The following is a 13279-nucleotide window of genomic DNA, read 5'->3' as shown; positions in this document are numbered from 1 at the left end:
TTTGGCAAGCACTACCGGAAATAGTATTTTTCGCTACCTTGACATCGTTTCTGATTTGCTTGTGGTTCATGTTTTGTTAGCTAATCTGGCTAGCAGATGTCGACTGGTCGAATTTATTTTCAGATGAATATATGTGGTAAGGCTTTTGCTTCTTTTCGTGCGGAATATACTGCTGATGATATGTAGCAAGTTAAAGCTAACGAATTTGGAAGCCAAAAAGTTGTATTTTAATGCATTCATAATGAATTAACTGCAGTGCTACCTAGCTAACGTTTGCTAACTGGAGCTTTCGATGAAGCCAGCAGGAACCGCCTTGACATTCATTTTTATCCTCTTTCATAGTGCGATAACTGCTAGAAACGTATTGATTTGAATTGTAAGTGTTATTCTTATCGGCATTGAAATGCACAATGACATGGGATAACGTTTCGGGATATTTGTGTTCTCCCTGCCGATTTAGATTTCGTTTCGTTAGCTTATGTTTGCGCTAAGGCCCGTGCTACTGCTGGGCCGATCATGTTAACCAAGCTGCCCACCGGTTAGGGTAGTGGATTTATACAATGTAACTTTAACGTTATTTGACATGCACATCATGTCTGCTGTTATAAGTTTAGCATCGTCACAGTGATGTCACTAACGTAGAGGTGTGTTGTTAACGTTACTGAGATAACGTCATCTATTTACTTGACGTGGATTAACAAAAGGAAAGAATACATTTTTGTATTGGACCTTGTCTCACCTGAAACTTGCAGTGAAGTAACGTATAATCGTTTATCTGGAATCTGATCTACAATTTTTTACTAACGTTACTCCAATACTGATAGTATCCACTTTACTTTGTCAGCTCTGTCGTTTTTTTTGACTGTCACTAGTGTTTTATAGGATGGACTAGTGATTTGTGTCTCTCCTATGTGCAATTTCAGCATAAAACTGTTGAAACGCCACTCCTAGTAAGAGGGGAGGATGGCGCATCGACGTACCCCACCTCCGCTGTCCCAGAGGACTGAGTACCTGGAACCTGATAATGATTCCGACAGGGACTCTGGTGTTGGGGAGGATGATGACAGTTGCCATGGAGGCACAGTAACCGAAGAGGAGAAAGACAACACGCAAGATGGCACGGAAGAAAACTGCGAGGAGGGAGACGATTTTACAGTTTTTGTTGCCTTTCAAGGGAATATGGAGGACGAGGACTTCATTCAAAAACTTGACACTATCCTCAGTGGGATACCAAACATGCTTGATATGGGTTAGTTGTTTAATTCTAATTTACGTTGGGGAGAAAAAACAGTACATGCATGTGTTTGTTTTAGACCTTAACTGCTTATATATATATATATACATACTGACAATTCTCAGAGATTTGTTTTCACGTTTACAGTGAAGATCTTTTTGTTTGTTTGTTGTAAACAATTGCAACATGTCCTGATTTCTGTGTGCTATTGTATTTCCCAGCAGGAGTTTTGTGTGTCCATCCTTTCCTTAGGGTTAGGTTTTTTTCTCCATCTTGTATACACTGCAATTGTAACTTGGATCCATTAAATGTCCCTCTTTTAGGCTCGGAGAGGCTACGGCCACAGCATGTGGAGCCGTGGAACAGCGTGCGTGTTACCTTCAACATTCCTCGGGATGCTGCTGAGCGACTCAGACTGTTGGCCCAGAACAACCAGCAGCAGCTCAGAGACCTGGGGATTCTCTCAGTGCAGATAGAAGGTAACTGCACAGCCTTCAAGCTCCATGTCACTTTAAAACACTATGCAAGAGACAATGTTTTATCTGTCTGTGGCACTTAAGAATAAAGCATACAAGCTAGGCCCTAATAAAGGTTAATTATACATGTTCCCTCTATTGTTGTTCAGGGGAAGGGTCCATCAATGTGGCTGTGGGACCAAATAGAGTACAAGAAGTCAGAGTGAATGGACCAATTGGAGCACCTGGCCAGATGAGAATGGATGTTGGCTTTCCAGGTCAGCCTGGTCCAGGTATTACTTTACTGAATTCATTACACGTTGTCTCTATACACAGTATACCAACTAGACTGAAACTGTGCTTGCATATTGGACAATAGTTTGTTTAGTAGTAGGAGTGATACATTGATTGTTTTCTCTTTTTTATTTCTGTTGAGGGTTTAAAGTGATTAAATATGCACATATTTTTCATAATAGGGGTTAGGATGGCTAATCCAACAATGGTTCCCACTGGGCCTGGCATTGGAGGTCAGGCTATGGTACCAGGCAGCAGTGGACAGATGCATCCTCGTGTTCCGAGACCATCTTCACAGACAGGTTCAGGTCTTTGTTTCTTGTACGTCAAATGATAAATGATGTAATTTTGAATATCTTACAGTTTGGACAGTACAATAATGGAAAATCTGCATCCTCCTCTCCTACAGATGTTATGGATCCAATGATGCCAGGCATGTCAGTTCAGCAGCAACAGCAACTTCACCACCAACAGGCCGGTCCCCATGTCTCAGGCCCAATGCCTCCTCAGGCTGCCCATCACATGCAGGGTGGGAGACCACTCAACCCTGTTGCACTGCAGCAGCTTCAACAACAACATCACCAACAGCAACAACAGCAACAGGCCCAGCAGCAAGCTCAGCTCTCCCAGCTTGGACCTAGACCTCCATTCAACCCATCGGGCCAGATGGCTGTGCCTCCTGGCTGGAACCAGTTGCCCTCTGGGGTCCTCCAGCCACCAGCTGCCCAAGGAGGCCCTGCTTGGCGAAAGCCCCCACCCCAAGCCCAAATGGTTCAACGTCCACCCTCCCTTGCTACAGTTCAAACTCCCAGCCACCCTCCACCCCCTTACCCATTTGGCAGCCAGCAGGCTGGGCAGGTATTCAATGCCATGGGACAGGGACAATTACAACAACAACAGCAGCAGACAGGAGTTGGCCAGTTTGCCGCCCCCCAGCCTAAAGGCCCACAGGCTGGCCCTGGTGGTGTTGCAGGACCACCCAGACCCCCTCCACCACTTCCACCAACTTCTGGACCGCAGGGCAACCTCACTGCCAAGTCCCCGGGTTCCTCCTCGTCTCCTTTTCAGCAGGGTTCACCTGGGACTCCTCCCATGATGGCTCAGAGACCTACAACTCCACAGGGTTTTCCCCAGGGCGTTGGATCACCAGGAAGAGTAGCCCTCGGCCAACAGGGTAACATGCAACAAGGATTCATGGGAATGCCCCAGCATGGACAGCCTGGGGCCCAAGTTCACCCAGGTGGGTTACAGTTGGTAACAGTTTCTTGGTAGGCTCAAATGTAAATTAAAAAACTTTTTCGTTCGTGTTTTTTGCCCATTTATATGCCTTATTATGGGATTTTTAAGTACTCTGATGTCTACAATAACAAAATCAATGAATACTGATTACAGGCATGCAAAAGCGTCCCATGGGCTTTCCAAACCCAAACTTTGTCCAAGGTCAGGTGAGTGCCAGCACTGCAGGAACCCCTGGCGGAGGAGCCAGTCAGCAGCTACAGAGCAGCCAAGCAATGACTCACACAGGTAAAAGATTTGCTGTTTACGCATGCACAAACATTTTTGGCAATTATCCCTATTACATGTGACAATTGCATGTACTGAGGCAAGATATTTTACAATTTGAGATATAAACTATTCTTTGTCATGATATGCTCTTTGACTGATGAAAACTGCTGGAAAAACAATGACATGGCTACTGACGCACTACCGCATCTCCTATATGCGGTTAACTTCTACAAAACTAGTAACCACTGAAATACATAAAGATTTAGGTTTTTCCCCACAGAAAACAGCAATTATATAACCATGCTTAAAATTAATTTATAATTGTATTATTTAATAGTAATGGCAAAATGAATAGTTGTAGACCTGAAGTTTGAGATCGGCAAATATGAATTGTTATCACCAGGACAGAAGATTGTTGACACTGCAGCTAGTGGCCTAATTTAAAAATAATAAACTGCAATGGGTCATCAGTTTACCAGCCATATTAACTACCAACATCAGGAATCACAGCTTAATCTAGTATTATTTTAGATTAGTAATGTTTTCAGTTCACCGTAGACTTGAGAATTGAGTAGCTTAAAACAAACAAACTTTAAAGTGATCATATTATATTTAGAATTATTAGTGCAATGCCTGTTGAAAACATGCAGGTTCAGAACAGGTTGATTGTTTTGCTGCATGCAGCTTTCTTGAAACCCGCTGATCCAAACAACTTCACGCTCGGCAATGGTCTTTCTTGGTCGCCAGCTTGGCAGTGCCTGCCGTCGGCTAATCCAAAAATGGGCAAAGAGGTGGAGCGTGGATGAAGCTGAGGTGGGCTGAATGAAGCCTACAGTGTATGCTCCCCTCCTGTGACGGCAGCCTACCTGTCACTCAAAGCAACACGCCCTTAAGTATGCATAATATGCACTACCGATTTTGGCACTTTAGCATTGAATTCATTTTTCAGCACCGGAGGTTGCCACTTAGTCAGTTCGCAGAGCCCTGAAAAGCCCCGCTTCTGCACAGAGCGCTCCCTATGGTTTATTCAAAGTGTATTATTAATAAATGCGTGTCCACACTGCACAACATTTTGACACGCAATCTCATTGGAGACAAAATCGAATGACGGACAAGCCGGACTGACGCACACACCCACTCACTCAGTCACTCACTCACACGTGCACGTGCCCACACACACACACACACATTCATTCCTTGATAGTTAGATTTAGTTAAATTAGCTTAATTTAGAGTATCACTATAATATTTTACCCCATGCTGTTTCTTGTGGTGGTAACGCAACACTGTCAGAGTAACATTCATAACACAAACACATCAAGATTGCAGAATTGTCACATGAAACAACATTAGTGTACTTGGAAGAATTGGTGCTAGTGGTACATTTTGTTGCTGTTTTAGGAAAATTTAAAGAAGACACTCCACTTGGTCATTAGCCACCAAGTGTTTTTATCACTTTAAAACTATATATATTAATACTTTGCTAATAATAATACTTAACTCTTAAAGTCCCAGCTCTGCAGTCTGTTGGTTGTTGACATTTAGATTTAATGAACTGCTATGATGTGTCAACAGCCTCATTTGACATGCCATGTCTTAACATGCAGTTAGCAGAAGGCATAATAGCTTATAACCTGTTGCAAAACCCATTAAAGTGATTTAAAAAATATATTATTTAAAATATGTATGTATGTGTGTGTATGTATGTGTATATATGTGTGTGTGTGTGTGTGTGTGTGTGTGTGTGTGTGTGTGTGTGTGTGTGTGTGTGTGTATATATATATATATATATATATATATATATATATAAAATATTTTCCCTCTCCATTTTACATCAGGAGCTCCGCCTTCAGCCTCCACACCAAACTCAATGCAGGGTCCACCCCATGCCCAACCCAATGTTATGGGTGTACAAAGTAGCATGGCAGGTCTGCCCCCTGGTACAACCGCTGGGCCTATTATGGGCCAGCAACAGCCTGGCCTCCAGACCCAGATGATGGGCCTCCAGCATCAGGTCCAGCCCGTGTCTTCCTCCCCCAGCCAGAAGGTTCAAGGCCAGGGTGGAGGTCAGACTGTCCTTTCAAGGCCCCTCAGTCAAGGGCAGAGAGGAGGGATGACCCCACCCAAGCAAATGATGCCTCAGCAAGGCCAGGGGGTGATGCATGGGCAGGGTCAGATGGTTGGAGGCCAAGGGCACCAGGCCATGCTCCTACAGCAGCAACAACAACAGCAACAACAACAGCAACAACAACAGCAACAACAGCAACAAAACTCCATGATGGAACAAATGGTTGCCAATCAGATGCAAGGCAACAAGCAGGCATTTGGAGGCAAGATTCCAGCTGGGGTTATGCCTGGCCAGATGATTCGTGGCGCTGCTCCAAACGTTCCAGGTAACATGGCTCAGTTCCAGGGCCAGGTTGTACCACAGCAGATGACTCCACAACAGCAGCAGCAAATGGCTCAACTCCAACAACAGCAATTACAGCAGCAGCAACAGCACCAGTTGCAGCAGCTACAGCAGCAGCAGCAGCAGCAACAACAACAACAACAACAACACCAGCAGATGAACCAGCAACAACCCCAGGTTCCTATTGCTGGTAATCCTAATCAAGCTATGGGCATGCATGGGCAACAGATGAGGCTCCCTGCAGGTCATCCTCTTATCCAACAACAGTTGCAACAGCAGCAGTTACAGCAGCAGCAGCAGCAGCAGAAACAACAGCAACAGGCCATGTTGCAACAGCAGGCAGCTCAACAACACCCACATCCTTTGGGAGATCCTAATAGTGGGACAGGGGACTTGGGGGTCCAACAGATGGTCCCTGATATGCAGGCACAGCAGCAGCAAGGCATGATGGGGGGCCCTCAGCACATGCAGATGGGAAATGGCCACTTTGCAGGACATGGCATGAACTTTAACCCACAGTTCCCAGGTCAGATGCCAATGGGGGGACCCTGTGTACAGCCAGGAGGCTTTCCCGTCAACAAGGATGTAACCCTGACTAGCCCACTGCTTGTCAACCTGCTGCAGAGTGATATCTCAGCCAGCCAGTTTGGGCCAGGAGGAAAACAGGGAGCAGGGGGGGGCAATCAGGCCAAACCCAAAAAGAAGAAACCAGCACGAAAGAAGAAGCCCAAAGAGGGAGAGGGACAACAGCAAGTAGAGGGACTTGGGTAATAATTTGTATTTCTTACAGGTTTGTTTTTACCATGGTGGACAGTTGAAGTATGTTGTATCACTGTTACATTAATTCATTGATTCAGTGTCACCTATTTTTTTCTCTTAGTGGTCTTGATGTGGCTGCTGGCATGGAGGATTCCGAACTACCAAATCTGGGTGGTGAACAGAGTTTGGGTTTAGATAACTCTGGCCAGAAACTCCCTGATTTTGCCAACAGGCCTGCGGGTAAATGACAGAATTAATCAATTTTGGCAATTATTTTGTATCTGCTTTTTCATTTGTAGTAGTAACTTTACAGTATGCTTTACTTGTCAAAATGTGTACTTGAGTCCAATTTTTATATCTATGCCTCTCTACACTTTACCTAGGCTTTCCTGGCCAACCTGCAGACCAGAGAGTATTGCAGCAGGTACCCATGCAGTTTATGCAGCAACAGCAGCAGCAGCAGCAGCAGCAGCAGCAGCAACAACAGCAGCAGCAGCAACAACAACAACAACAACAACAACAACAACAACAACAAATGCAGCACATGCAACAGCAGCAGATACAGCAACAACAAATGCAGCAGCAGCAACAAATACAACAACAAATGCAACAGCAGCAAATACAGCAACAGCAGCAACAATTACAACAACAACAACAACAACAGCAGATGCAGCAACAACAGCAGATGCAACAGATGCAGCAGATGCAGGGTCTCCAGAATGCTCAAGGGCAACAGGGGATGACGGGGCCACAGACTTCGGGTCAAGGCCAGCCCCAGATGCACCCTCATCAGCTACAGCAACAGCAAACTCAACAACCACACCTGCAACAGCAGGTATTATTATTATTATTATTATTATTATTATTATTATGTTCCTTAATGAACATGATAATGATTGTTTGTTTGTTATGAACACAACAGCTTATCTAATTATGCTTCATGGTGATCCCCATTTTGCATTTTAGCAACAACAACAGCAGATGATGATGATGCTGAAGATGCAGCAAGAGCAGGCAAAGAATCGCATGTCCATCCCCCCAGGAGGGCAGCTCACTCCTAGGGGCATGGGCAATCCACCTGAGGTGCAGAGGCTCCCAGTCTCACAGCAAGGCAACATGCCTGTAATGATCAGCCTTCAAGGACATGGAGGGGTACCGCTGTCACCTGACAAAGCCAGAGGGATGCCCCTGATGGTGAACCCACAGGTGAGGGCCATGTGCTCCAGCATATGTAAACATAATCCTGACATTCACGTCTCATGATTTGAATTTTACTTGTGAGTGCACTACTTATTTTCTTATGTGTAAACTGTACACTGTATTTGTTGTCCTTTCTAGCTTGCAGGTGCTGCACGAAGAATGTCCCATCCTGATGCAGGTCCTCAAGGCACTGGAACTGAAGAGGCTATTGCAGGGTCGCACCCGAAGCAGGACAGGCCTGGTGGCCCCGAAATTGGGTTGCAGCCTGGGAATGGAACCCAACAGATGATGGCCAATCAGGGCTCCAACGCTCACATGATGAAGCAAGGCCCTGGTCCATCAACAATGGCCCAGCATACTGGAGCCAGTCCCCAGCAACAATTACCAAGTCAGCCTCAGCCAGGAGGCCCCATGCCTGGCCTTCATTTCCCCAATGTCCCCACAACCTCACAGAGCTCCAGGCCAAAAACCCCCAACAGAGCCAGCCCCAGGCCATACCACCATCCTCTCACCCCAACTAATCGTCCACCCAGTACTGAGCCCTCCGAAATCAACCTTTCACCTGAGAGGCTAAATGCCTCTATTGCAGGGCTGTTTCCTCCCAAAATCAACATTCCTCTGCCTCCCAGGCAGCCTAACCTAAACAGGGGATTTGATCAGCAAGGTCTTAACCCAACAACTCTGAAAGCAATTGGACAGGCCCCTCCTAGCTTAACTTTACCAGGGAACAACAACAATGGCACTGTGGGTGGAAATAACACTAATAACAGTCAGCAGCCTTTCTCTACTGGCACTGGAGTAGGAGGCACTGGCACTAAACAGGACAGGCAGACTGGAGGGCAGGGAAAGAGGGCAAGTCCTAGTAATAGTCGGAGGTCAAGTCCAGCCTCTAGCCGTAAGTCAGCCACCCCAAGTCCAGGGAGACAAAAGGGGACAAAGATGTCCATCAACTGCCCTCCCCCCCAGCAGCAGCAGTTGGTCAACCCTCAGGGGCAAACCATGATGCTAAGCCCTACCTCAGTACCCCCAAGTCCAGTATCTATGCCTTCACAAGTGAGTGGGGCCATGGAGACACCGCAGACCCAGAGCCCCTTCCATGGGATGCAAGGTAACCCTGCTGAGGGAGCCAGGGAAAGTCAGGGAATGATGACCGCAGAGCAGCGACAGATGCCCCAGCCACAGTCTTTGAGGGAGTTATCAGCTCCCAGAATGGCAAGTCCTCGTTTCCCAATGCCTCAGCATCCTAAACCTGACTTGGAACTGCAGGCTGGTACAGTTGAGAGGCACCCAGCACACACAGCATCTATGCAGGACTCTGAGGTCTCACCTACTCTCAGGTCAGCTCCAACCTCCCTCAACCAGCTACTGGATAACTCTGGTATCCCAAACATGCCTCTTCGGCCCATACAGAGTAATACTGGTAGGGATGTTATGGGGAAGGACAGCCCTAAGTCTGCTTTGGATCTAGAGAGACCACTCCACAGTAATTCCCAGAGTACAGATACGTCAGCTGCTGTCACTTCCACTGCCACTATAAATGAGTCGGAAGCTAAACCCATACCTGCTGTAAAAATCCCTACCAGCAGTCCTAATTTGCAGCCTGCTTCAATTTCCAGCTCGCAGTCTAGCCCTAACAGGACCTCTAATACTACCCCCAGCCTTAGCCAAAACCCCATCTCCAATCTTGGTGTCAATCCCAGTCCAAATATAAACCCAACACCTACCCTCTGCCCCACTCTCAGTACTAACACTAATGCAACCACAAGTGTAATCCCCAACCCAGTCACTTCCGGTCAGAGCAGTCCTGCCTCGACTGTTAGTACCAGTTCAAACTCCAGCTCTGCTTTAAACCCAGCCAGCTCAGCTCTAAACTCAGCCAGTTCAGCTCTAAAACCAAGCCCTAGTCCTAAACCTGTGACAAGTGTTAACTCAGTCATACAGATCCCTGCCTCTTCTAGCACAATTTCCCCCAGCCAGATAACTGTGTTTGTCACCTCTAACCCGATCACCTCCACCTCTGCCCCCACTCCCCAGGCACCCACATCCATGGTCTCCACCATGGTGGCTGTCCCTAACAAGAACATTAGACCTCAGGACATCCAGCAGCAGGCCCCTGTCCCCCGACCTCCTCAGTTTATCACCACCACCCCTGTATTTATCAACCCAATTTTCCAGGTCCCAGGTGCATCTGTGGCTCCCAATACCACAATGGTATCACAGTCAGTCACCATGGTGGGGCCTATCCAAGTGTCCACTACAAACCTCCAACTTTCTTCTGCCCCAAGCTCTACCCAGTCCTCATTGTCTAACATGACCAGCACTCAGTCTACCAGAAGTGCTGTTGGACAGGTCCAGATTGCCACTAGTGTGTCCTCATCAGTCCCGGTTGGTACTCCCCCAGTTCCCAAGCAAATGAACCCAGGGGCTCCCAAAACTGAAAATCTAGGTGAGGCAGGTTTTGCTCAGAAACCTATTCCTCCAGTCCGGCAGCCATCTCCCCATCCAACCCCTTCAGCAACATCTCCCTTTCAGCCACCCCTGGCTTCTCCTCCTCTCTGCTCTAGTCCTGGGGCTGCTAACACTATTCGAAAGAGCCCCATGTCGCCATCTCCCACTGCCCAGCTGAAAAGTAAACCTGGACAGGCTGCTGTAGCTATTTCTGGTACAGCGGACTCCCAGCAGAGTCCTGTAGAAAGGTCTGCGCAGGGGCCCTCCGGAGCTGTGCCACCACAGAGCTTTCATCCTCCTGCTAGTCCTGCCATTCAGATTGAGACACTAGCTCCTCAAACTACTACTGCTGCTACTCCAAACACTCCACCTGCTGTCTCCTCTCCAATCCCAGTTCCTGGCCAAGTGGCTGTTCCTACTCAGATTGTTACCCAGGCTCCAGTGCCTGCACCAGCTTCACTCTCAAGCCAGGCTGTAACTTCTCAAGCTCCTATTGTCACTGTAGTTGGTGCTACCACAGGTGTCTCTTCTGCTACCCTCTCTACGGTTGCTCCCGTACAAAGTCCCGTACCGTCCGTTGTTCCTGGATCTGGAGCTGCTCTGAAGGTTGCCCCTACCACATCCTCTCCAGTTGCTAACCCCAGAGTGTCACCAGCTCAGCCTGACCCTCCAGCTACAGAGCCCCCCATGTTGCCAGCTGCTGTATCTGCTGAAACCACTCAGACCACCCCAGGTAAATGCACAACTATTAACCCTTGTGTTGTCTTCCCGTCAACCTTGTTTTTTTCCGACATTTTTGACGCCTTTTTTTCACAGTTTTTTTGCTTTTTCCAACATTTTAAATTGTAAAAATGTTCTTCTTTACATTTTCAGCGCTTATTTCTACGTCCCATATTTTATGATATAAAAGAAAAATTGAAAACGGGTCAATTTGACCCAAAGTCAAGGTTAAGTAAACCGGATAATGACCATATTTTGGCCATGGTCCTTAGTAAGGTCAAGCAAGTGTCATGCAATCTTAAGTATTAAGCTTTCCTGGGTTTGTACATTCACAAAAATAATTTAGTATTCCCGACCTGTTTTTTTTTTTCTGTTTTTATTTTCTTGTTTTAGAAAGGAAAATTATTGCTTTGTGCAAAACCTTTGCTAACTGGGGGTGACAGTGGAGGAGAGACAGTTGCACAAGCCTTCTGCTCAACACCTTATATACATTTACAAAGCCACTCTATATGTGGTTTTAGTTGAGCAATAAGTGATACATATTCCTAACTAATAATTTGTGTTACATATTCAAATGTGTCAGTTGAACTATTTTATCCTTTTTCCCAGCACCTATTCAACAAGATGTCCCACAGGCCCAGGAACCTGTTGCCAGTGAGAAGATGGGTAAGTGTGGTCATCTTTGTTTTAAGAAGTTGTTAAAAAAAAAAAAAACGCTTATTATGTGTATTTAATATTAAATAGAACAATTCCATATTATCTTATATGAGCTACTTGGGACTAGGTGGCATAACATTAACTCTTGTTTTTGTCCTGTTCAGGTGAAGAGGTCTTGACAGGTTCTGAGCAGGGGTAAGATTCCTTGTAACATTTGTATTCTTTTAACTACGGTGTTGTTGATTAGCTGTGTAATGCTTCATGTGCTGCGGTCTATGAAGGGAGTTACTATTGATCTCTGAAAAGTTGGCCTAGTCTTAAGTCCTGTGCTCTTGAAGGGGAAATGCTTAGACATTTCTAACTGTACTGAAACTCAGGGAGTTCATTTGGTTGTCCAAGGAGGTACATGGCGAAAACAATGAGCCACGTGGCCTCAGCACTTGGTATGTATGATTGGCATGCAACAATATAAATATTCAAATGCATGTCAGAAGTGTAAACGAAGAACAACCTATCACAAATCAAATTGCACCACTCCACTGACCTTTTATAGCCACTTCTCTTTTCCTGGGGTTTGTCATATATATGGTGGGGAAGTGAAGCCATGTTTGTTCAGCACAGTTTACAGTTTGCCGCTGTTTTTCCACTTCTATCACAGATGGGCAAAGAAAAGAAAGACGCCCATCAACTTAGTCCCAAGGTATGTATTTTAACATGTTTGTGCTGCAAAGACACAAGCAGTCATGTCGACGTAGTGGATGCTGTCGGGATGAAGACGGACAGCATCTGTGGTAGACGAGGAAAAACAGCAGAGTCCTGAGTGGTATTATATCTTTCTCTGAGTAGAGCAGAGTTAACTCACACACTTGCATCTTTAGTAACATCCTTGTGTTGTCCTTCCTTCCTTGTGGTTGTTTTTCTGTCTGGTCCTCCCAGGGCTGCTGTGGAGAAGCCCAAGGGACCGAGCAGACGCAGCTCCCGGGCAGAGAAGGAGGTGGAGGAAGAGCCAGTAGCAGACAGCGGCATTAGGAAGAGATCAGCCAGGCCTGGCACCAGTGCTGCTGTAAAAGGTAACGTAAACACATACAAGCAGCTTTAAAGACAGAATACGTATCAATATGCCTAATCTATACACATGGCATTACTACCTTTTCCCTAATACACTTGTATACGCTTTTTAACAGAAACTGGAGCAAGCCCCACCCAGGCCAAACGAAGGAAGTCGAAATAGGCACAACTCCAGTTGTGGCAACCTATGAACTGTACTGTAAATGTTTTTTGTTTCCTGCTGTGAATCAGTTGATATTGGTTTCTCTGTCCCAGATTATGAATTTTCAATGGAGGAAGAAACCATGTACAGATTGTTTTAAAAAGAATTATGCTATTGTTTTGTCAATGCTATTATGTGAGATTGTAGTTAGAATGTGTGCAATAGCGTATGTGTTTGTGGGAATGTGCTTTTTATATTAAATGCTGGATTAATCGTGAAGACTGATAATGGAGTTTGCCATGATTGTATAATTATGTTGTAAAACTGAATTAAATTTTCTACTGCTTTTTGTTCTGTGAAACTGTGTAAAATGATTAATGTGTTGT

The 13279-nt window shown here is 45.8% G+C and overlaps 1 protein-coding gene across 1 annotated transcript; it reads left to right on the top strand.

The window, feature by feature from the left end:
• The first annotated feature begins 15 nt into the window (after positions 1-15).
• Positions 16-13254, top strand: ncoa6 (nuclear receptor coactivator 6). The gene is made up of 17 exons (XM_039799508.1): positions 16-136; positions 924-1249; positions 1558-1713; positions 1860-1982; positions 2166-2291; positions 2393-3223; positions 3376-3507; positions 5328-6666; positions 6780-6898; positions 7042-7493; positions 7625-7864; positions 7997-11039; positions 11636-11692; positions 11848-11878; positions 12342-12383; positions 12620-12753; positions 12868-13254. The coding sequence occupies exons 2-17, from the start codon at positions 964-966 to the stop codon at positions 12912-12914; spliced, it is 7158 nt and encodes a 2385-aa protein (XP_039655442.1). The 5' UTR covers positions 16-136; positions 924-963; the 3' UTR covers positions 12915-13254.
• Positions 13255-13279: the final 25 nt, after the last annotated feature.

This window comes from Perca fluviatilis, chromosome 5 (assembly GCF_010015445.1).
Source record: "Perca fluviatilis chromosome 5, GENO_Pfluv_1.0, whole genome shotgun sequence".
Lineage (NCBI taxonomy): Eukaryota > Metazoa > Chordata > Actinopteri > Perciformes > Percidae > Perca > Perca fluviatilis.
This window is presented reverse-complemented; position numbering and strand designations above follow the sequence as displayed.